Here is a 24,183-nt window from a genome sequence, read left to right on the forward strand (position 1 = left end):
GGAGATGGGAGAACAGCAACTTTAATTAGGAAAAACGTGCTTTGGAGATGGGAGAACAGCCACTTTAATTAAGAAGAACGTGCTTTGGAGATGGGAGAACAGCCAATTTAAATAAGAAGAACGTGTTTTGTAGATGGGAGAACAGCAACTTTAATTAAGAAGAACTTGCTTTGGAGATGGGAGAACAGCCACTTTAATTAAGAAGAACGTGTTTTGTAGATGGGAGAACAGCCACTTTAAATAAGAAGAACGTATTTTGTAGATGGGAGAACAGCCACTTTAAATAAGAAGAACGTGTTTTGGAGATGGTGGAACAGCCACTTTAATTAAGAAGAACGTGTTTTGTAGATGGGAGAACAGGCACTTTAATTAAGAAGAACGTGCTTTGGAGATGGGAGAACAGCCACTTTAAATAAGAAGAACATGTTTTGGAGATGGTGGAACAGGCACTTTAATTAAGAAGAACGTGTTTTGGAGATGGGAGAACAGCAAATTTAATTAAGAAGAACGTGTTTTGTAGATGGTAGAACAAAAACTTTAAATAAGAAGAACGTGTTTTGGAGATGGGAGAACAGCCACTTTAAATAAGAAGAACGTGTTTTGGAGATGGGAGAACAGCCACTTTAATTAAGAAGAACGTGTTTTGGAGATGGGAGAACAGCCACTTTAAATAAGAAGAACGTGTTTTGGAGATGGGAGAACAGGCACTTTAATTAAGAAGAACGTGCTTTGGAGATGGGAGAACAGCCACTTTAAATAAGAAGAACGTGTTTTGTAGATGGGAGAACAGCAACTTTAATTAAGAAGAACGAGTTTTGGAGATGGGAGAACAGCCACTTTAATTAAGAAGAACGTGTTTTGTAGATGGGAGAACAGCCACTTTAAATAAGAAGAACGTGTTTTGTAGATGGGAGAACAGCCACTTTAATTAAGAAGAACGTGTTTTGTAGATGGGGGAACAGGAACTTTAAATAAGAAGAACGTGTTTTGTAGATGGGAGAACAGGCACTTTAATTAAGAAGAACGTGTTTTGTAGATGGGAGAACAGCCACTTTAAATAAGAAGAACGTGTTTTGTAGATGGGAGAACAGCAACTTTAATTAAGAAGAACTTGCTTTGGAGATGGGAGAGCAGCCACTTTAAATAAGAAGAACTTGCTTTGGAGATGGGAGAACAGCCACTTTAAATAAGAAGAACGTGTTTTGTAGATGGGAGAACAGCAACTTTAATTAAGAAGAACTTGCTTTGGAGATGGGAGAACAGGCACTTTAATTAAGAAGAACTTGCTTTGGAGATGGGAGAACAGCCACTTTAAATAAGAAGAACGTGTTTTGGAGATAGGGGAACAGCCACTTTAAATAAGAAGAACGTGTTTTGGAGATAGGGGAACAGCAACTTTAAATAAGAAGAACGTGTTTTGTAGATGGGAGAACAGCCACTTTAAATAAGAAGAACGTGTTTTGTAGATGGGAGAACAGCAACTTTAAATAAGAAGAACGTGCTTTGGAGATGGGAGAACAGCCACTTTAATTAAGAAGAACGTGCTTTGTAGATGGGAGGACAGCCACTTTTTTAAAGACAATCGAGAGATTGGTGAAGATTTCGTAATGTATGATAAGGTTTTTGCTTGTATTAAATATTATTTAGTTTTCTGATTTTTCTTGGATTTCCTTTCCTTTTTGATTTTCGTTCCTGGCCTTTGTTTGTACCTTCTCTTGTGGTTTGCTTTTCTTTCTGCTGGTAGCCAAACGCTATATTATTTGCTTGCATATACGTACATTCTTCTCTGTCCATGATTAATTTAATAATGATTTCAGGGAATAAGACTGAAACGATGTAGTCGTTCGTTACGAAACTGTATTTCTTAGTTTCTGGTATCAACACATGGGGCACCGACGCTAGCAAGTCCTCTACTGTTTCTAATGTGAAGTAGTACAAACCAGGCATCCCAAGCTCTCTTTTACGAAATCGTTTAGATATTGTAGAGTTCAAGTATGAAATATGACGTCGAGTCTCTTCACGCACATTTTTTGTTGAAGGTGGTGTTTGAACGATAGATAGTATAAATGGCTTAATTTCCTCGATGACCAGTTCAATATTCTCTAATCTTGTGTAGGAAATATGCCATGATCTCAATATTTCCCCTACCCGATCCATAACTGAACGACTTGACTCCATGGCTGTTAGTTTGCAGGCCTTTGTTGTAACAGTCTCCCCTGATTGATCTGTGATCTCGCAATAGTAAGAACCTTGGTTGGCGATGTCCACAGTTATTATTAGCATACTTCTCTTCTCCTTCAGGGTTACTAGGTCGCCATCTGGTGTTTGTATTTTCCATATGTATGTCAATGCACCATGTCCTTTTGCAAGCACACGAAAGGTACAGTTCGATCCCCGTTCACACAGCCTTCTTTCTGGTAAGTCAACCTCGATTCTCAAGTAACCAGTGGACGGAATAAAGTTGTGATGAAGACTACCGTTTAAAATTTCTGCAATCATCGATGCGCGGTCAAGGTTATGAGCAGCTAAGTCAAGGGTTAATTTTTTGACAAATTCTAAGCAGCAAACACCACAACTAACACTGTCATCTTGCTTTGGGTATTGACTGTCCACTGAGATTTCATATTCATCAAAGAAGTCACAATATCCTCTAACAACAGCGACTCCTTTAAGATAGCACTTGATCATCTTGGCCTCCTTTTGACACTGCTCTTCTTGATGATCGGGCAATGGATCATACATTATGATTACTTGCTTGTCGATATCAACGATGGCAACAACCCAGTGTCGCGCAGCGAATCTATAAATAGGAATGATAATGTAATCAAGTGCTGTTAAATCCAGCTTACGCCGGAATGACTTACATAGAGATAGAAATAGCTCCGCTTTGGCTTCTGTGGTGTTGCCAAGCACATCGGATAGGCGTGACAAAAAGTTTGTGTCGTAGATTACGCAATTTCTGTCCTGCAAGGCCAATGCGTCCTCGATTAAATGAAGATATGCCAATATAATTGTATCATTTAGTTCACCTGGTTTATCAATTAAATAAGAGTCATTTGTTAAAGGGTATTCCAACGTTTTCAGGTCACATCCGTATATTTTCAACGCTCTCACCATCCCCACTGCTTTTTCCTTGTTGGTTATATCAAGTGCTTGATATGTTTGAATAGGCGCCTGTGATTCCAGGTTAGCTTCTGTAGGTTTCTCGTCCATACTCTGTTGATCAAAATCAGATTCTTCCACTTCGATACTAGGCACATCATCATGATCTGCATTAGGACTTGACATGGCTATACCGTTATTTTTTAAAAGAGGACTACTATCATAAGATGAATCAACAGTTTTTGCAAGTTCATTGTTAGAACAGGTCTCGGAATTACCACCAATCTTAACATAAAATGCCATATAAATTTCTTTTTTTGTGGACCTCTTTGAAAGAAAGTCTAAACTTCTCCGCTCGACCTTTTCGTCGTCGAACACTAGAACAGTATCAAGTTCTGGAAGTATTTTGAGTGCTACATAATGTCCTGAATTCAGCATTTGACCTTTGTGCAAAATGGCAGCAAGTAGCTTGTATTCTAAAGGCTCGGATGGACTGGGTTGGACTTGTGAAACATCCATCTGTAGATCTAGCCGTACAGGAGAATGATCTTTTTTATTTCCAGTTGGATCTTTACGATTGATAACACAAACTATGTTACGTGGAGGATTTTCCAAGAATCCCTGCCGAGTTTGATTGGTTTTGCACTGACAGGATCCACATTCTAATTTATTCTCTCCCGTTAATGCTTCCTCCTTGAAATACTCTTTTAAACAATCAAATATCGAAATCTGTTGCCCATTTCGTGGCAATTCCACAGCGAGAGAGTGAAAAGAATCCGCCATACCGTCACGTTCGTTGCCACATGCCAAACAGGAGTTTTTGTACGTAACTGTTCCCCAAAACGTAGAAAAGGAAGGGATTGGTGCACCACCAAGGTCACAATAGCAAACTTCCAATATTTTAGAGAAAGCTTCATGTACGTCTTGCTGTTGCCCCTTTCTAAGACCCTCTGTATGTAATTTCCCAATTAGCAGTGAAGGATCCAATGGTGTTCCTTTATCATCGCTTCTCTTCAGTTTATTAAAAAAAGAAGCCAGGTAAGAAAAAAGGAGTGGGCTGAGAGCCGTATCATCCTTAGCCGTTATGTCCCCTAAATTGGTGACTGAAAAACACTGGAGTAGAGAGTTAAGCCAGCAGTTGTTATTCTTGTTCTTAATTCCTTTAAGAGAAACAGGCATGTTCGTGTTATCTGTTGTGCTAGTCGTGGCTGTTTTTGTTTTACTAGCAGGACGAACAGTGCATCGCGGTGTTTTTTGTCGTGTTGCTGGTGGGGCTGTGCAACGAACACCATCTTGACCATAAAATTCTTTTTCTTCTGCAGCAAGTTTGTTCCATTTTTTAGCTGCCACCTTTGCAGCCTTACGCATACCTCTCGCCTTCTTATAGAACGAATTGAAGTTTTTCGAGTAGAAATGTACATAGGGAGTTTTTTTCTGCTTCAAAACTTTTTCTTTATCTATTCTTTTTGCCTTTGTTCTTGCCGTACCTGGAGATTTTGGCATTGAGAAACTTGGTGGTTGCTGGAATATTCCATGCCTTTTGTTAGGAGACGAAGTCCTTTTCATTTTTTTGCTCCACTGTTCCGTAGAACCAGGGTATTGATCTATGTCTTCGTCCGATATATCTTCTCTTTTTCGTTTCAGCCTCTTGACAATTTGCTTTTGGACTGTGTCCCCGAATACACGACACCTTGCCTGTATAAACCCCTTTTGCATGGCTACAAACTCGTCGATCCTAAGGTGGTGTTTTCCCTGGAAGTCATCGTGTTTCATTAACTTCATATAATTTTCTATAGTGCCTTGTGTCGTTACGTCCTTTGTCTTTTTTGTCTTCATCAGTGTTTCGGATGTCTTATAAAGGAGAAAGTTGCTCCATAAGGGCGCAATTGGCAGCATCCGTCTAAGGAATGGAATAAACTCTGGAGAGTAGCACATGTTATAACTGCCATCTTCACCCACCAGTGTTAAAGATGCTTTTTCTGCTTCGTCCACAATTTTAAGAAGCCTGGTTGCAAACGGTCCGTTTGCATCTAACTTCAGAGCAGGCTCGTTATTCAGCTCGTCATTAGTAATATTTTCCTTAAGATATTCTGTTTTTTTCTCTCCTTTTTTAACAAACAGGGCCTTTTCTTCGTTATTTAGGCAGTCGATTTTATTTCTTACTCGTGTGTATGCATTTTTAACTTCTGAACACATCTTTGGAGTAAAGAGTAGAAGGGATGTATCGACTAGAATTTCTTTGAATTCTTCAAACGTGCGAGAATTCACAAGAAGAGAAGCCGAATACATCATAAAAGAAAACCATCGATCGCCATTGTCTTTGCAAATTCTTTTACAAACCTCGCTTGCTTTCTTCATGAAATGGCTACAGCACACGTGTGGTGTCATCAGATCCGGCTCGTTGTCTTTGGATTTTAGATGGACAGTCTTCCAAACACGGTCTAGGAAGGCTCCCATCGTTTCTTTATTACATTCTTGGAGACAGGCCATCAGTATTGCTTTTCCTTGGTCGCTAACAATTTGGCATGGCATTCTTACTTTGTTGTGACCAAACAGCAGTCCCTCGGCGTATCTAAAGCAATGTAAAAAATGTTGGATCGTAGGAACATTATGGCGGCTGGTTATTAGTTCGGCAACAGGTAAAGGTGGCTTTCCGGACACAGGATTAGGAACAACCAACGCATAGTACAAAACACGGTTCTCCCCCCAGTCGGCAATGATAGTCCCAGTGGCATCCAAAAAGGCCACGTCATTCCTGCAAATGTCATGCCAAAGACGAACTTGACCTTCTGTCCAAAGGTGAACAACTAAAGGGCTCGCGGCTATGTATTGAATGTAGCCTTTGATTTTAGTAGTTTTGGACGCCTCATCTACAAACTGCGTTTTCATCATTTCCAATGAGGTTATTGGATTATCATCCAGTCGCAGAGAACGTCTTGCCTCGCTTGCAATTTGCTGTACGACTTTGGGGCTTGAACCAACTCCCGTCCAGTTGCCAGCGCTAAACAAACGCTCATCGAGATTGTTGATTTTTTCATTGAAATATGTTGAAGGTTTCTTCCCTGAATATTTGAAATCATCTACAACTTGTGTTCTCAGTTCTCCTGCAATTGGCCGAGCCCGTCTTTCACTCATGTCGTGCAGGACGTTCCCCATGTAATGGATATGAAGAATTCGCTTGTTCTCCTCACTCGAAAGCATATATATTTTAAATTTCAGTGGACAGTGTTTGGATGAGCAAGAACCCTTTGCAATAAAACAGAATTTGGCTGTATTTTTTCTCCCAGAGAAACATTTGGCTTTGTGCCATTTAAAGACAAGTGGACAATATGGGTTTGACTTCTTCAGGTAATTGTACAAAATGTCAGTCCATCCCTTGCAAAGTTTATTCCGTCGTAATCGATTCGGTTTGAGTTTATTCCAGTCACTGGCATCAATCAAGGTGGTTGTTTTTTCAGGCAGAATCGTGGTGAAAAAGGTTTTGTTTGCACTCAGAGTAGATCGGGTTAGCTTGGATAAGGTTTCTTCGGCAATGTCACTCTATAATACATATGAAAAATAGCAATAAGCGACCTGACATTATGGATTTATTGAATGATGTCAACACTATTAGTGATCTCCATTCGATTCCATGCAAACTTCATGAGCCGCACAAGCAATGGATGAAAGTCAAAAATCATTATTTCCATCTAAATTTTCGCTTAAATGGGGCCGCGGCAAATTCAAAACAAAACAAAAAATGATGACATCAATTATACATCATTTTATCGAAAGGCATTTTAAAGCACTTTTTTTGTAAAAAAAATTAAATTAAATGCTGCATCACGTGATTTACGTACTGAAATCTGGTCCTCAAGTATGTTCAATTCTTCATTCTCATGAGTCTGAAATAACAAAGAAAAGACATGCATTAATATTTGTCGTATATCCAAAGACCATATTTAAATTATGCTGCATCACGTGATTTACGTACTGAAATCTCGTCCTCAAGTATGTTCAATTCTTCATTCTCATGAGTCTGAAATAACAAAGAAAAGACATGCATTAATATTTGTCGTATATCCAAAGACCATATTTAAATTATGCTGCATCACGTGATTTACGTACTGAAATCTGGTCCTCAAGTATGTCCAATTCTTCATTCTCATGAGTCTGAAATAACAAAGAAAAGACATGCATTAATATTTGTCGTATATCCAAAGACCATATTTAAATTATGCTGCATCACGTGATTTACGTACTGAAATCTGGTCCTCAAGTATGTTCAATTCTTCATTCTCATGAGTCTGAAATAACAAAGAAAAGACATGCATTAATATTTGTCGTATATCCAAAGACCATATTTAAATTATGCTGCATCACGTGATTTACGTACTGAAATCTGGTCCTCAAGTATGTCCAATTCTTCATTCTCATGAGTCTGAAATAACAAAGAAAAGACATGCATTAATATTTGTCGTATATCCAAAGACCATATTTAAATCGTTCTTTACTTACTGCAGTACACTGGCTCTCAATGACGCCCATCTCTTTATTTTCTTTAACCTGAAACGAAAAATGAATGAAAATAAATAAAGAGAGAAAAATGTATGAAAGTAAGGATAGTATTCTGAATTTCTATTCTCAGATAAAGGCGCATATAAACGTATTCTCCGCAATATTGTTTACTTGTTCAACGTTTTTAGAAAAAAAGAAGGAAAGAAAGAAAGAAAGAACGAACGAGCGAACGAACGAACGAACGAACGAAACAAAAAACAGACAGAAAGAAAGAACGAACGAACGAACGAACGAACGAACGAACGAACGAAAGAAAGAAAGAAAGAAAGAAAATTTTTGTGGTTCTGGAAATAGCCTTTCTTTACCGATACTTACCTTTCTTTTTCTTCTTGGAAAAAGCAATGGAGTGACAATAAAGTCTCGCAACCGCAGATTTCTCTGATAATGAGAGTTAAAATATTAAGTAATTAATTGCCAGTCAATATTTTGGGTATTGCACATTGCCGTCTATCAACACCCACGTTATAAAATGTTTTGATTCGAAATGACGGCGTACCTCTCGCTTTTTCCTTAGATTGTATCTTTGTCCTTCTTGGCAATCCTAGTGATAATAAAGAGATTCAAATCTACATATTCAAAACCAATAATAGTTTAGTTGGCCGGTAAATAACCAGTTTTGGTCTCAAAGAAACTGAACATTTAAGGGCTTGTGAATTTTATTTTTCTTTCAATACTTTCATCGGTTAAATTGACTGGTCCACTTGTATCAAAGAGCCAAAAAATGTTGTCACGGCGCTTGTTCTGAAAATACCGCTGTGACATCATTTAGCAATACTTTCTATAGAGACCAGGATGTATAAAACTTGTAGATAAACAGACATGTAGAATGAATATAGCCGTGAAGCAGGCGCGGATCCAGGAATTTCTTTAGGGAGGGGTGCAACCCCCAAAATTGACTGCAAATCACTCAGATCAGGGGGTGCGCATTCCCTGTACCCCTACACTGGTTAAGCCCCTGCAAGGGTTCTCAAACACATACCTACGCTTTTATATTGGGGGTTTTCATGTGACGTCCCATTTCAGAACAATTGGTTTCATCGATCTCAAAAAGAAGTTGATTCTTAAATTGCCCTGCAGATATTAGTTAAACTGCGAAGTGTCGTGAAAATAACATGAATAGTCCTCAAGATATGAAGACTTCTCATCCGATTTTCACAACGTCGCGGCAGTTTTTCTATTGAATATATGTATGGCGATTTTAAGAATGAACTTCGTTTTGAGATCGATGAAACAAATTTTTCTGAAGTGGGACGTCACATGAAAACCCTCAATTTTTACAATCCAACACGCTTTGGTTTTCGCTCAGTGACTGATCCAGTGGAGGGGTGGGTGCGCAACCTTGAGTTGAGTGATTTATAAGTAAGTAAGTCCAAATATCTATTAAAGTAGTTAGAAAAGTGATACGGTGGCAAAAAATGATCAATGCGAGAGGGCATATTTATATTACCTTACTAGTTTTCCACAGTCCATCGCCATCTAACTCAGCTTGGTCTTCCATAAGCAATTCAAATGGGTTTGCCGTAGCGATGCCATCAACTGCCTTAAATGGTATTGGTTAAGTTATAGTTGTATAAAGCATATTTCGTGTGGGCGTCAAACGGCCCTACCGGAACAGCGCAAAAAATGATTTTTACGATTTTGTAAAAATAGATGGTAGTTTTTACATCGCTGTTTTTGTCAACCATGGAGAAGATGTAGGGAGTACGTACTACGGTCGGTAAGGTTGTACATTTGAAAACTGTAGTGTAATTTCCTTGTACTCCACAACCATGCGGTAAAAGAAGGAGCGGGACTAGTGACTGAGGCATCCTAAAGTAAATACACCTATTGCAAAAAAGGTTGTCATAGGCGAAAGTTCATTCCAAGAAGGAAACCAATCATCGGAAGGTGTTTAAACACGAATAACAATTGGTTTATCAAATAGTTATTGCGATTACAAGCAGCCCTGAGTATTCAAACAGTAACCTCCGTGTTCTTGATAATGACGAGAATAATAATGTTAAACACCTGGATTATTCACGATTAGAAGTACACCCTTAATTCCTTTCCTTATTCGAATTTTTTTGTTTCAAGGTCGCTAAGAGATAATATGATTGTGTGATGGGTCTAGGTTTTGAAACATGCATTTGACCTGGTACTCTCGACTATCGACTCTCAACTCTCGACCAAAAACCCCAGACTCTTGTGTGATCTGATGATATAGATAATACATGCATCGTGGGTGATCGGAGCGTGGTTGGTAAAGGGAGATTCAATAACGCATGCAATATTATAGGAATTGCAAGTTGGCGTTAATAGACAACATTTACTATCTTTTTTTCTTTTTCTTTTTGATTTTATTGTTTATGCAAGTTCGCCTGGTTCACCTCCAAAGGAAACTTCCCTAAATTTTGTATCAAATTGCAATTCTAAATATTGATGGGAAATCAAAGATTCTTATTGCACAATCATATATTATAACACATACCTTGTTTTTCAGGGAAACGTTAGTAACACTACTTTTGAGGCGTAGATTTTCGGCATAGCTTTTAGCGCCACCGATATCTTTTTTCCACGCATTATACACGGCTTTGATTTGTCGGCTTGAAGGTTTGGCACTGAAGTATTCAGTTGCCGAACGGATTATAAATCCTTCTTTCCTTGTGACTGAAGGCTTTTCGTTCTCTGAATAGAACCAAGCAAATGTTGTGCCAAGCTTTAAATAGTCAATACTGTGACTTTTAAGATGACGGGTTGCCTATAAAAGCATTTCAGGGTTCATAATTAGAGGCGTAATTACTATAATCATGTATAATTTGAATTCAAATCAACTGAAAATCAAATAATTACCTTGAAGTACTTTTTGTCACCAAATTTCCTCATTGTAACAATACGATTCTTTAAATTCAGTAAAAATCAATAAGCTGGAAATCGCTACCACACTGCTAGCAGAAAGTAGTAACTCGCTTTTTCTAACACAGGTCTTAATGAGCCAAAGGTCACGGTTGTCATGAGCGTGTGCTGTGATAAGGTGATAAGTTAAAAGATAACTACGCAGTAGTATCTTATTTGAACTTAAATGTCTTGAATATACTCAAAACAATGTCAGTATTAAAAAAGTAAATAAACCTAAGGAAGAAAAACACCTTAGAATAAACTAAAAAATAAAATTTAAAGTCGAGATTGTTCTGGTAAACGGTTCTTCTTGCACTCCGGCCTCGCTTGCTGTTGATGTTGTTGCGACTAGCGGACAGACAGACCAAAATGTATGCGATCATAAAAAGCTTAAAATCTTCTTGTACTTTGCGTCATTCGCCAAAAAAATGCTTAAAACATTCAAGTAAGCACTGAGGGATAATGTTTATAAAGTTTTTAGTAATCAAAAATGGGTTGGTACGATTTTCGAACTGGCTGCTGAACAGGCTGCTAACTTCAGCCTGGTAAAAATTAGTATTATATCATGGTATCTTTTAAGATCACTTCTTTGATGGTACATATAACTAGATCAAACTTTGATTTTACATACCTTGGATGTTGTGTAGATATCCGGGCTCAGCAAAAAATTTGTAAGCTCTTGTGGTGCTTGTGCACCCAGACATGGTTTTCGCATATCTCTCAACCTCAGCAAAGGAAAAATCAGGAAAATTTCTCAGATCTTGAGTTGGAGTGTCCGTGGAAGCTGATAATAACACAAATAACCAAAGTTAATTCCAGCATACGTGTATATAAAAGACATGAAAGTAGAGTACATTAGACATCTGAAAAAAATTAATATGGAACATCGAACTTTATCGTTATTCATAGACAAACAGCATACTTGTTTCTCACCGAACGCTCAAATGATATAAGTCAAGATAAACAAAGGTTTCAGAACACAGAAAGCGCTAAATAAAGAATGAATAATAAGGTTGCTTACCTTGACCATTGTTCGCCATGCGGTCCACTGCTCACTTCGGGTTTAAACGTCAAAAAATCGTCTTGATGTTTGAAATATAAACAAAAAATTCGAAGAAAACAATCCAAGAGACTAATAACTTTAAGAAAATTGACTAATACTAAAACAGATTCGAACAGATCGCAAATAAATTGAATATAAAACTTCAAGTATGGCTTCGTCACGCTATAATTTCAATATGGCGCTTGGGACGCTTGCGTCCCAACATGGCGTTGCTACGCGGTAACCAAGCACGTGACCTAATCCTGCAAAGGGCCTATTACATCCTCAGCTGCTAAGCCAATCTATAAGCATTTATCTATGAACACGTCATTCAAATCCATATATGGGTACTCTTGCGCAAGAATGCACGTTTCGCGAGGAGATCGACTGCAAAAGAAAACCACAGGCAACCCAGTAATAACCTCTTCCTTGATATCGATGCCGCGCGTTATGGACAACAACGCACAAAATGCAAAATGCTCATAAAACTCACTTTCAGAAGCTACTTCTGACGAAAAATTCTAGTCCAAAAACGAATACTTTTTGCATCTTATTCATAATCTGGCCTTAAAAAGCACAAATCCATTTTAAGCAGTTCTTTAGAGCGATCCGTTTTGTTTTAGCACCGAAAAAGATTTAAATCTTCATGCAAAATGCTGTCCTATTAGAACGTGGGACTCTTTTAGGGGACAAAATCAGTACACTCAATTTTAGAAATATGTCTCCTAAAACAGTCCCACGATGCAATGCAATGTCGACTAGACCCAGACCCTCTCCCCTCAATCTTGCACTGGCTAATTTTTCGATTGCACGTTACGTCATCGCGGCCATGTTGGTGCCATTTAACAAAAGATTTCTCATTAGCATCCATCGTTAACGGCACCACAATGGCCTCTATGCTTTTGTTTTTAAACTCTCTTGGGAATGCTTGTAACCCAACAACAACATCAGTCAACTTACCATTTGGAGATTCGAACGTAACGACAGCTTGATTGTCATTGAGTTCGACGTTTATGATGTCACCACCGTGAGACCGACGAGAATTTTCAAAGTACATTTGTATGGCGTCCTTTGTAGTGTTACTAGATAAACCGCTGACCAGAACGGAAGCACACTAAAATAAATCATTGACGCTTATTATTTTGGAAATGCCAACATTTCAGTACGAAAATGTTCTCTAACTTTTCAAACAAAATAGCAATTTCAGTCCTCCTGAGACGTTCTATATTTTTAAAACCAAATTAAATTTCAATCGTATCCGAACAGAGGAAAGGATAATTTCTATGTTACTTGAGTTATTTTTCGTTTAGAGACAGTTACCTCAGAATCTTCTTCCTCTTCTTCATCGCCGGGTCTTTTACTTGTTCTATCTTCTCTAGACTGCATTTCTTCGACCACAGTTAAACGAGCTCCTTTATATTCGTGTTTTGCTTTAGTAAGGACCTTCTCGGCAACTTTAGGGGGTGGGATAACAATTGAATTAAACAAATTAAAAAATAAGATAACATACATCAGCACACAAGTAAACGAAATAAATCAAACTGATGTTAAAAAAACCTTTGGCCAAAATTTGGAATTCTTCAACACTGTTTTTAGAGCTTACTGACAAAGTCATACGTTTGCTTCTGAAAAGGGATATTAATGCTCTGAATGCTGGAACACCTTCATTGAAAATCTTTGTGTGTAATTTATCACACAATTAAGTAAAGAAAATTGTCGTCACGCATAGTGACGCTATTTCTAGATATCGAAGTTCATTAAACCATCAGTATCACTTTCTTCAGCCTGTTGAAAAGGCTAGGACTTTTAGAAATAAAATTTCAGCTTTTTAGAATGCTGAATTTAATATCAATAAATAATAATAATAAAGACATTAAAATCGAATATACTATGAAACGCTCTTCTATACGTAGTAGCCATTGAGAAGCCGAGGAAATTTCCCCAACGCTAGCTTGGAGAGCGTGTTCATTGACAAATACTTTCACTTTCGATTCTATTGTTATGATTTATACAGTTTTTCCCTAGAGAACCGAGCTAATACCAACCGAAGCGTGAAGTGAATTCAATACAAGTAGTTAGGGAAAGATTTCAAAGAAATCTACTCGTTAGAATAAAGTCAAATGTGTTTTTACGTTGAACTTGTGGACGAGGAGTGAAGCCGGAAATGATTACAAGCTTCGTTCATGTTATATACTCGTCGTGATGGCACGTATTAAGAATTAAAAGAGACATAATTATTTCTTTTCTATTCTAATATAAATGCAAGTCTTCTTTTGCGGTATAATAAGCATTTGAACTCAAAGATAAAAACGATAAAATTATACCTGAAGTTTCCTTAAATACGATCCTTGCTTCGCCTCGGTCTCGGTCAACCTCAATCTTGTCTATATCTCCACCATTAGATTTCTTTCTGCTTTGAAAATAGATCTCCAAGTCGGTTTTAGACAACTCCTTTGGCACACCACGAACACGAACGCTACACCCAGACATTTCTGAGTATATACAATCGAAGGTATCGTGGAACTGATACCTAATTATGTCCCACAATCCCGTGAAATCTATTTCTTGGAAATCTGTTCGGGGAAATTATATGATGTCAGACGTCACGCTTCGAAGGTAAATTCCCCTAATTATTATTCACTAGTCCTGAAATTCTTTAATAATTCCTTACCAAGAAAGCCAAATTGCGCAGAAAGATGAACAAACTGAATTTTTATTTGAAATAGCGTGAATAAATCCGTAGTTCTTTATTTTTTTAAGCTTGGTAAGAATTTGGTAACGGTCAAAACGTCAACGCGGGATTGTGTGACATGTTTTCTTGGAAATCAAGTATTCAAGTTCCATTATTTCCTTGAAGCAGCAGGGAACTTTTTTCCGGGAAAACACCTATTCGAGTATCATACTTATGCTGAAGCTAAGAACATCAAACTCAGGGTAATTCAAAGGTAAGATATTCGAGAACTTAGTTTATCAGTCGACCTAAAAATTTTGCTGGTTGTAAAGTACGAATTGGCGAAACCGAAATCAAATCCCTAAAAGCTTGCGACAATAAAACTTGAAAATTTGGTCGCATTTTAGACAGAATATGAAAGGAGAATTGTAATTTCAAATAAGAACATTTTGGTTAAAGCATTTTATTGCGAAGTTAAGCCATACATGTAGACGACGTTTCGACGTTAGGAGCGTCAATTGATCCGAAGTCAAAAATAAGAGATCGAACATTGAGAACTATATATTCTCTTGTCTCCTTCGCAGCCGTCATTAGTTTCGGCTGAGACCGAAACTAATGACCGCTGCGGAGGAGACTATATATTTTCTTTGTACATAAGCTTATATAGTTTTCAAGTATTTTTTACTTCATATAAGGGTGGCTCCGTGGGATTTTCTTGGCTCGCTACCTTCCAACTTCAAATAGCAAATACGCGGACGCTTTGGACGCTAACAATACATTAGGGGGGGGGGGGGGGGGGGGGATCTTTTGGAGGTTTTTTAAAAAATCGGACTGTAATATCAAACAGCTATTAAGTATTGGTGCGTTTGCTTTACGACTCATCATTTCTCCATTTTGTGACATAAGTTTCTAATTTGCTCACGGTTCAGAAAATTTGAAGAAAAATCTGTGAGAGCCGTTTTCGAAATTTGACCTTGAAGTTTTGAAGCATAGAAATTTTGCAAAAATAAAACATTTCAGTAACGTCGTGGAAAAGTAGTTCACTTGAATCTTTTGATTTCCTAATCTTATTTGAAGCTGCTGGTAAACTCCTTTGTAGTGATGGGAAAAGATTAGGAGAAGTCGTTGCATATTCAAAAATATTGGGTACTAAAGTCCGATGTGAGCTGTATTTTTTGACTATATTGTTATGACTAGCGGTTTCTATTGAAAGTGAAGTGCTGCGACAGGTGAAATTATATTGTAACGCAATAGACATAGAACAAGAAGACATGCAAAAGGGCTAATATATAACAACAATTTGAAATGTTTTCTTGAAACAATCAATCAAAAACTATTATTACATGAAACAAAGAAAAACGATGACCAACTAACAAAACATTGATGTGCCGAACTCAATGGTCACGGTAAAGAACAAACAAAAAATAGGCAGTCAAAGACTGCATGTGGCTACTGCTATATTACAAAATAATGTGGATGTATGAAAAGTATAAACGAAAATTAAGAAATAAAACAATACAAATATAGAGAAAAAAGGGGAATTTAATAAATATAAATTGTGATGTGAAACATCTACATGAGAAAATATATCTGGAATGTTTAAAATACCTGTCAAGAGCAGGCGCGCGTTAGCCATGGAACCTCGTTTCCAAACATTACCGGAAAGGTGTATTGGATCGTATTTTACATGACAAAACATATAGCACTAAAACGTAAATATCCTAGCAGTTATTTATGAAAAAGAACAAAAAAAAAAAAAAAAAAAAATCTGTACCCATCGTTCCTATAAATGGCAATAGCGCAGCGCAGCGTCGTAAAAACGAAGACAAAGGCGAAATTCGGACAAACAAACTTACAAGTTTACTTTCAGCAGATAACTTTCACAGCCGATCGCAGTTGATCTTAGTTTACATGGGTTATTATTGTGACTTAAGTAAAAATAATAAAATCGGTTCGTATAATCCTCGTAGCAGTTAAACATAATGCAATGTTTGTCCGAATATTTAAGCTATTTTTAGAATCAGCGCGCTGCGCTATTACTTGAGAGACATTTTTTCCCGGCCCAGAAGGAAATTATTCCACAGGAAGCCCAAGCAATGTATTTCTGTACAATTACAAAAAATGTATGGAAAATATTAAATAGCTCGAAATTTTTAAGAAGTTATAAAAAAATCGGCCTACTCTATATGGTGTTTTCATCTAGTTGTCCTTTGATTCTGTACAAGATTTCAAGCCATTTGGACGAGTTTTACCCTTTTTATGGTCTTATTATTATTGAGGACAATAAAAAGGCTATATAAAAAGCCGTCCAAATGGCTTGAAATCGCGTACGGAATCAAAGGACAACTAGATGAAAACACCATATAGAGTATGCCGATTTTTATTTATAACTTCTTAAGAATTTCGAGCTATTTAGTATTTCCCATACATTCTTTGTAATAATACAGAAGTGCATTGATTGGGTTCCTGTAATTATTCAACTTTATAAATCATTCGACATCACAGTCACAGAAGCTGCCTATGAACACCAATATACTAAAAGCTTCTCAGGCTGCTAAAATGCCTTAAAAACTCTCAACGAATAAGCATTTTACATCCTTAAAAGCTTTTCCTGGCTGTTATATTGATGCAAAATTAAGCGTAACTTATTGTAAATATTACGATGCATAACGTCAAGAGACAGTAGCGACCACAACGCTTCGAGCAAGGGACTCCTGACTGTCATTATGATCTGGTGGAAAATTTCTACAGAATGTCAAAATTCACTTTGAAAATCATATGTATCTTTTAGCGTTAATTTGCATTATAAGTACATATATATCTTCTTCGAATAAACACATTTTGAGTTTTTTTCTTCAAAGCTTTGGCTGGTTCTTGCATTAAATTCCATAAAAATTAGAATCCAATCACGACAAAAGTGTGTGGCAAGATGTCACAGGGGCGGCAGAACCGGGGGGCCGGGGGGGCATGTGCCTACTCCAATTGTTTTGGGGGGCCTGCCCCCCCCCCCCCCAAAATGTTGGTTCTTAATCATTGTTTTACGGCGCATGCGTCTGCAATCAAACAAAACATTGTCATTTATATCACATAGCGTTAAATATAATCTTCAGTGCCCCCCCCCCCCCCCCCCCCCCCCCAAAGATTTTTGCAGTGCCCACCCAAAGATTTTTAGCTTCCGCCGCCCCTGTGTCGTACAAAGATCCTGAAAATAGATAACGATGCATTGGACACGTCGCCGTCGATAAGACGATCTGATTGGCTCCGAACAATATCCGAAAGTATATCAGGATAAATTCGGTATTCGATTGGGGCTTCCTTTGGTGTTTCACTCAAGCACTCAACACGATGACATTATGGCTACGCTTCTGTCGAAGCAGTTAAGCCACAAAAATTGTAATGAAGGCCCAGTGGTAGATTAGTCTCTGACTAAACGGGTTACCAACATTAAATAAAGTTTATTATCATTATTATTATATTATTATTGGCAATGAATTGACTAAGAATTGAGCGAAATGGTTCCTGCATCTGGTATAGTGTACTAATTCTTCACCCCGAAGCAATTATATAATCGATCATGTCTGTCGTCAATTGAGAAAGAAGGCACGAGTGTGCACATAGCAAAGCTGAAAGCCCTCGGGCGAGGGAATCGTTGGATTTGAGCGAATTTCCACTGGAAACCCGCGGGCTCGATCCTGTAAATAAGTCAGCGATATCGTCTCTGTATCTGGTATAGTGTGTTCTTCAAAGGCTTTTACGTACATAGCATCTCCCTTCATCAATATATCATCGATCGTCTGTGTCGTCCATCGTGAAAGAAGGAACGAGTTTGCACATAACAAAGCTGAAAGATTCATAAAAGCACATTGTCTTTCTCTAGAAATGTCGCTAAAACGATCGTTACCCTGATCATAGTTAACTATGCCCTGATGAATACTTCCACTTACAAAAAAATTTGCATTCCACATTACCATTTATTTCAAACTTACCTCGAATTATACTACAAAAGAAGCACAAAGTTCAAGATTTCACCGATTCACAACAAATTAACCACGAGGGAAACAGGCCAATGAAACACGACACCATCAAAAGGCGTAACCCTAACAGCATATGATGACCGGTAGTGAAACCGCTGACCAGTAGACGATATACCAGCTAGAGACTGAATGCATCCACATATAAGTACTAGTGACCAATCTCTCACGGCCAAGAAACAACAGGATCTCCGTAACACTTTCGAGATTAATTAACATGTTCGTAAATTCAAAACTACTCGATGAATTTTTTTCAAAGTTTTTTAACGTTTACTGCGATATGTTGACAACATAATGTCAACAGTTTCATTTTCATTGAAACATTTTAGGTATTTTAATCTCGAGCCTGAAATATGAGGACAGTTCGGGACGTAAATGTTGTTTAACCTTGATTATTCATCACTATTGTCATCTGTCATCGCATTCTTCTGAATTCCAGCGTGCTGTGTGAGCCCGTCAATGCTTAATTGCTTTTCGAAAATTTTCCGGACTATTTGTATAGGAATGCATAAAAAAGATTAGTTCTTACGGTTTTACAAAATGATAGAAAAAAATTGTTTTGACATTGTTTTGGCCTTGTTGCCATAGCGACTTAATTCGGTACTCCTACGGAGTACAATTAACGCTATAATTGTACTCCTCTCGACCAATCAGAGTCGAGTAATTTTGAGTGTACTATAAACCAGTAAATAGCACTAATTATACAAAAGAAAACAATATAATTAGCATAAAATAACACTATTTAGTGATATTTATGTTGCACACTTTTAGTGTTTGTACTCTAACACTTAACAGTACATAAAGATAACTGATCAACTAGTGGCCCTCATACATATAATTAAACTACAAAGTACTTAAGAATTATAAAATAACACATAATACTAAAAGCTATGTACAAGATAAAATAAGTGATGAATTATTAAATCTAATTATTGAATCTAAGACACCATTTGTGCAGCGCAAAACTCAAAATGCACTGACGGTAGCAGAATACACCCGGGACCCGAGGCCCAAATCGGGCCAAAATAATTTCTAATTACTGATCTAATTTTACAAAAATTCGAAAGCCCTAATGAAACAAATTCTAAGAGATAAAAATAAAAAAGTAAGAAGCTAAATTGTTGGAATAAATTACTCTGATTCAGAAGCAGATACCAGAATCAAGTGTCAAGAAATATTTATATCCGAAAACTTAACTCCATGCATCTGCCTCTGAATCTCAGCGTTAAAAAGGCAATTCTTAAAAGATTTTTTAAAGTACAGGATTTCTTTAATCTCGTATCCATCGGGCAGAATGAGGCGACATCATCCGGGATATTACTATACCATACGCGCCAAATTCAAACCGTGTAATAAGATGCAAATTAGGGTCTACAAAGAACTTTCCTTGGAAAAACTCAAAACCCAACTTAATAAAACCCTAAATTGAAGAATCTAAAACATACATCGATTAGGTTTCATCGGGATTTTGTTGCTGAAATACCAAACAACAATTCTAGCTTTCAGCAAGAGTATTTCTGTAAATATTTTCCATGTAAAAATACGCTTTTTGGTAAGCCTTTTTAAGAAAAGATTTGTATGTGAAACATGGTTGTTCATATTCAGGATTTAAATTCTCTTCGAATTTCGAAAATATCAATTAGGTTTCATCGGGAAATGTTTGTTTGATTATTAAACTTTTTTTCATAGATACATTTTACTATCATTTGATAAATACATCTTTGGTAAAAATGACATTTTTCATAACCCATGTTGAAAGCCTTGACTTTTGCATATTTAGTGCCTCTGCGGCTTCACAGTAGAAAGATCAGAACTACCGAAAGCTCCGCCCATTAGGACAACAACACAGATTATCATAAACACACGACATGATAGAGTAAGCCTGGTTTCCATTTGATCACTACGTTTGTCCAAAAACACAACAAGTGATCGTTCATTGAAACTTTAACTCCCACCCAAATAAAGTCGCTTAAGTTTACTTCTCGATTTCGGTTGTCAAGAAAAACACAACAAGTGATTCCTTTGATCATTCATTGAAACTTTAACTCTCACCCAAATAAAGTCGCTTAAGTTTACTTCTCGGCTTCGGTTGTCAAGAAAAACACAAGAAGTGATTCCTTTGATCATTCATTGAAACTTTAACTCTCACCCAAATAAAGTCGCTTAAGTTTACTTCTCGAATTCGGTTGTCAAGAAAAACACAACAAGTGATTCCTTTGATCATTCATTGAAACTTTAACTCTCACCCAAATAAAGTCGCTTAAGTTTACTTCTCGATTTCGGTTGTCAAGAAAAACACAACAAGTGATTCCTTTGATCATTCATTGAAACTTTAACTCTCATTCAAATAAAGTCGCTTAAGTTTACTTCTCGGCTTCGGTTGTCAAGAAAAACACAACAAGTGATTCCTTTGATCATTCATTGAAACTTTAACTCTCATTCAAATAAAGTCGCTTAAGTTTACTTCTCGGCTTCGGTTGTCAAGAAAAACACAACAAGTGATTCCTTTGATCATTCATTGAATCTTTAAGCCTCACCCAAATAAAGTCGCTTAAGTTTACTTCTCGGCTTCGGTTGTCAAGAAAAACACAACAAGTGATTCCTTTGATCATTCATTGAAACTTTATGCCTCACTCGAATAAGGTTGTTTATGTTTATTTCTAGGCTTCGGTTGTCAAGAAAAACACAGCAAGTGATTCCTTTGATCATTCATTGAAACTTTAACTCTCAGAAACCAAATTGCATGTCTCAGTTACACAACTGAAACCGTTGGATAACTTTTTTTTTTAAAGATAACTTTCAATTTTTGAAAGCCGATATTGTCGTTGCTAATTCGTTAAAGCCTTTCTTTATCAAAACATAAAAACTGGGGGTGTGTCATTACCACACGAATACGATGACTTTTCTCCTGTAAATCAATAGAGGTAATTTTGAAGCGTTTGGATTTGAATCATTCGACAATCCTCCTTACGAAGAGAAAGTGTTTTTACTTTGCCGGGACGGTGTAGCAGAGTCACTAAGAAGTAAACTCTATACTCTATTTCTTTTGTTACATAGCCTTTTTAGTTCAAAATCAATGTTTTAAATAACAGCAGCATAGATCATCACTTTTAATAATGTGGTGGCTCCTAAAAGAGCCGTTGTTTAGTTTTAAACTTGACGAGTTATCCTTCCTTGGCGGTCGCACGATCTGAAGGTCCGAGCATAGCTCTTCTCAATGCTTCCCCGAATAAAGCATTCTGCCGAACAAGCTGTGGGACTTGCTCTTCGAATGCTCTATTCGGAGAAGCATTGCTTTTTTGTGTCGTTTCTTGGGAATATTCTTGGGATTTCTAGTATTGCTGTTTGTTGTTTGACATGATGACTTCTGTATCAAACTGAGGTGATCACTTCTATAGCCGATCGCGATATAAACACGAGTCTACCTGTTCAAGTGATGTCACTCAAAATGTTTACCCTGATATGACTCAAGGGAGTTCAATGCTGTGTCAATCATTTGCGTTTGACAGGTCTTTGTGTTTGGTCTAGCCAATCAGTGTTAGCGAAAATAAGTTAATGATGCATATCCTATAATGTATTCGTGAAATTATACCGATCTTTGAAAATCATTCAACTGTAAGTACATGTCGCATAGAACAATAGGATTCTGCCCGACGCTAGGCAGTTCCAGTCTTAGACATATCCTACTGAGAAAGTTCGCCCGCCTTCAGTCGATTTCTTAAAAGCAGGACAAATAAAATTAATCTTATTGAAATTTTCGTATGGCAGGACTTTTTTAGATTTAGATTCATAAGTTGATAGTTCTTTGCGGACTCTATGATCGCACAAATGCCGGCTAGTGAATCATTCTACAATGATACGCGGATATTTGTGACAAAAAGACAAAGAAAGACATCGATTTGTCATATTTTGTCGTTTTGGTGCTCTTAAAGACTCTCATTAAGTCGAGCAAAGTTCTTCAACAATCTCTCAGAGCATTTATTTCTTACTGCGCATGCTCGAAGCCAGATTCTGGATATGTCGCACATGCGCATTATCAGGTTTTAGCCGGAAGTTAAGCATGACGGACTGTCATGTACTGTAAATATTTACATTCAAATTAAACTATTTCATAAGATATTTTACTCCCAAAATAAATAACATCGAACCGCCAAATACGAGTTGTTGTTATAATATTTCTTCATACAATGAAGTTTTGTTTTTGGTTTGGTTTTGTTTTGTTTTGTTTTGGTTTTTTTGATTTTTTGTTTGATTTTTTGTTTGTTTGTTTGTTTGTTTTTTGTTTGTTTGCTTGTTTGTTTCTTTGTTTGTTTTTTTGTTTTTGTTTTTGTTTTTGTTTTTGTTTTTGTTTTTGTTTTTTTTGTTTTCCCGGAATCACCATTTTGTATCGAAAGTAATTTCTATTTCCGGTGTCAAACTTTATTTTCTTGAGAACAAATGACGAGGTCGAAAATATTGAAGTTTTCTAGAGCCTATCTTTTTCGTCGAGCATGCGCAGTAAGAAATAAAGGCTCAGGGTACATGATTGGTTCTTAAAATATCGTAGATTTTTCAGCGGCTTTTGAGAGGCATGCTTTTTCCTGAAAATCTCAAACTGTTTTTTTCTTCTTCTTCAGTCTCCTCCTCTTCCTCCTTCTTCTTCTTCTTCTTCTTCTTCTTCTTCTTCTTCTTCTTCTTCTTCTTCTTCTTCTTCTTCTGCTTCTGCTTCTGCTTCTGCTTCTGCTTCTGCTTCTGCTTCTGCTTCTGCTTCTGCTTCTGCTTCTGCTTCTGCTTCTGCTTCTGCTTCTGCTTCTGCTTCTGCTTCTGCTTCTGCTTCTGCTTTTGCTTCTGCTTTTGCTTCTGCTTCTGCTTCTTCTTCTGCTTCTGCTTCTGCTTCTGCTTCTTCTTTTTGTTTGTCTGATTTGAGTTTCCAACGTGAGGTCATTTCGTTTGAAGTCTATGGAATATATGTTGATCTGCGTTCATTTATTTTTCAGATATTTGCATTATATTAGCGCTACTAAAAAAATGGAAAGCGAATTGGAGGATTCCGAGGGCGCTGAGGAAGAACCAGACTGTTTTGTCAGAGTAACGGGAATCTGTAGAGAAACCACAGAGGATGCATTGCTGAACTTTTTCCTTAACACTCGAAGGTCTGGTGGAGGAGAGATAAAAGACTCCCATTTAAAATTAGAAGAAGGAGTCGCCGACATAACTTTCCTAACTAATGAAGGCAAGTGTTTGAAGGAGAACCACTTGAAAGTGTAGCAATTTACTGAAGAAGCATTCAACCTGCTTTTCTTAACGAAAAATGAATAAATTAAGTGTAACGGTTGAGGTGAAATGTTTCCTATGGCACTGATCCGCATAACCTGCTTTCCGGGTCAAATTGATGTCAGTTTTCAGGACTATGATTTAATGCTTAATGTTTATCCAAAGATTTGGTTGACGCTTCAAATACGTGAAAGCTATTATCTTGGGACGCAAAAATTTTAAACATTCTATGATTTATGAAACTCAAATTGACTCATCAACCTTTAAAAATAATTTCATATTTTCCTTAGCTTTCGACCGACACGGTCATCCTCAGAGGAACTAAAATACGTTACGATATTAACAAAACCTACGCGATCAAACGTTGTACATATTGTAACATATTGTTGTACATATTGTAACGTATTTTAGTTCCTCTGAGGATGACCGTGTCGGTCGAAAGCTAAGGAAAATATAAAATTATTTTTAAAGGTTGATGAGTCAATTTGAGTTTCATAATATGAATCCAACCTACAAAAACCTTTACGACTCATTCTATGATTTTTTGATTGCAAGTTTTTTGCTTAGAAACTAATGATAAAAAGGTTGCGCTGCTGTAGCCGAAGGCTAATTAGAAAATGGGCGATAGGAATTCCAAGAACCACAACCGGAGG

At 37.1% G+C, this 24,183-nt stretch overlaps 3 protein-coding genes and 1 long non-coding RNA gene across 5 annotated transcripts in view; 1 reads left to right on the plus strand and 3 right to left on the minus strand.

The window, feature by feature from the left end:
* Positions 1-1,268: 1,268 nt before the first annotated feature.
* On the minus strand, positions 1,269-7,415 carry LOC148909145 (uncharacterized). The gene is made up of 6 exons (XM_089034029.1): positions 7,344-7,415; positions 7,210-7,254; positions 7,076-7,120; positions 6,942-6,986; positions 1,710-6,642; positions 1,269-1,309 (listed from the first exon to the last, which is right to left on the minus strand). The coding sequence occupies exons 1-6, from the start codon at positions 7,413-7,415 to the stop codon at positions 1,269-1,271; spliced, it is 5,181 nt and encodes a 1,726-aa protein (XP_088890155.1).
* A 559-nt stretch (positions 7,416-7,974) lies between these two features.
* On the minus strand, positions 7,975-9,196 carry LOC116304639 (uncharacterized). The gene is made up of 3 exons (XR_016120414.1): positions 9,107-9,196; positions 8,156-8,200; positions 7,975-8,037 (listed from the first exon to the last, which is right to left on the minus strand). It is a non-coding gene; the product is annotated as an uncharacterized LOC116304639 (long non-coding RNA).
* A 936-nt stretch (positions 9,197-10,132) lies between these two features.
* LOC116304632 (uncharacterized) lies at positions 10,133-14,121 on the minus strand. 2 transcript variants are annotated; one of them, XM_089033602.1, is made up of 7 exons: positions 13,900-14,121; positions 12,896-13,029; positions 12,536-12,689; positions 11,555-11,615; positions 11,165-11,317; positions 10,489-10,659; positions 10,133-10,396 (listed from the first exon to the last, which is right to left on the minus strand). In XM_089033602.1, exons 1-5 carry the CDS (start codon positions 14,063-14,065, stop codon positions 11,275-11,277), a joined length of 558 nt encoding a protein of 185 aa, XP_088889728.1. In that variant the 5' UTR covers positions 14,066-14,121; the 3' UTR covers positions 10,133-10,396; positions 10,489-10,659; positions 11,165-11,274. The 2 variants fall into 2 exon arrangements, with proteins under 2 accessions (XP_088889728.1, XP_088889727.1); XM_089033601.1 differs by lacking the exons at positions 10,133-10,396; positions 10,489-10,659; positions 11,165-11,317; positions 11,555-11,615 and having other exon boundaries at positions 11,744-12,689.
* A 209-nt stretch (positions 14,122-14,330) lies between these two features.
* Positions 14,331-24,183, plus strand: part of LOC116293281 (uncharacterized) — a 29,291-nt gene continuing 19,438 nt past the window's right edge. Inside the window, exons 1-2 of the mRNA XM_089033755.1 lie at positions 14,331-14,520; positions 23,254-23,489. Of these exons, the coding sequence (XP_088889881.1) occupies positions 23,285-23,489 (205 nt within the window). The 5' untranslated portion in view covers positions 14,331-14,520; positions 23,254-23,284. The remainder of the gene's footprint in view (positions 14,521-23,253; positions 23,490-24,183) is intronic.

Source organism: Actinia tenebrosa, unplaced genomic scaffold (assembly GCF_029948245.1).
Source record: "Actinia tenebrosa isolate PJP-AT-01 unplaced genomic scaffold, QUT_ActTen_1.0 PGA_scaffold2__45_contigs__length_23673736, whole genome shotgun sequence".
Classification (NCBI taxonomy): Eukaryota; Metazoa; Cnidaria; class Anthozoa; order Actiniaria; family Actiniidae; genus Actinia; species Actinia tenebrosa.

Excerpts from the sequence above, each read along its gene's own strand:
- LOC116304632 (XM_089033601.1), bottom strand. The coding sequence starts at position 14,065 with ATGTCTGGGTGTAGCGTTCGTGTTCGTGGTGTGCCAAAGGAGTTGTCT. Across the intron at positions 13,030-13,899 it reads CGTATTTAAGGAAACTTCAG|TTGCCGAGAAGGTCCTTACT; the intron begins GTATAATTTTAT and ends CACCCCCTAAAG. Across the intron at positions 12,690-12,895 it reads AAGAGGAAGAAGATTCTGAG|TGTGCTTCCGTTCTGGTCAG; the intron begins GTAACTGTCTCT and ends GATTTATTTTAG.
- LOC148909145 (XM_089034029.1), bottom strand. The coding sequence starts at position 7,415 with ATGCATGTCTTTTCTTTGTTATTTCAGACTCATGAGAATGAAGAATTG. Across the intron at positions 7,255-7,343 it reads TACTTGAGGACCAGATTTCA|ACTCATGAGAATGAAGAATT; the intron begins GTACGTAAATCA and ends TTGTTATTTCAG. Across the intron at positions 6,987-7,075 it reads TACTTGAGGACGAGATTTCA|ACTCATGAGAATGAAGAATT; the intron begins GTACGTAAATCA and ends TTGTTATTTCAG.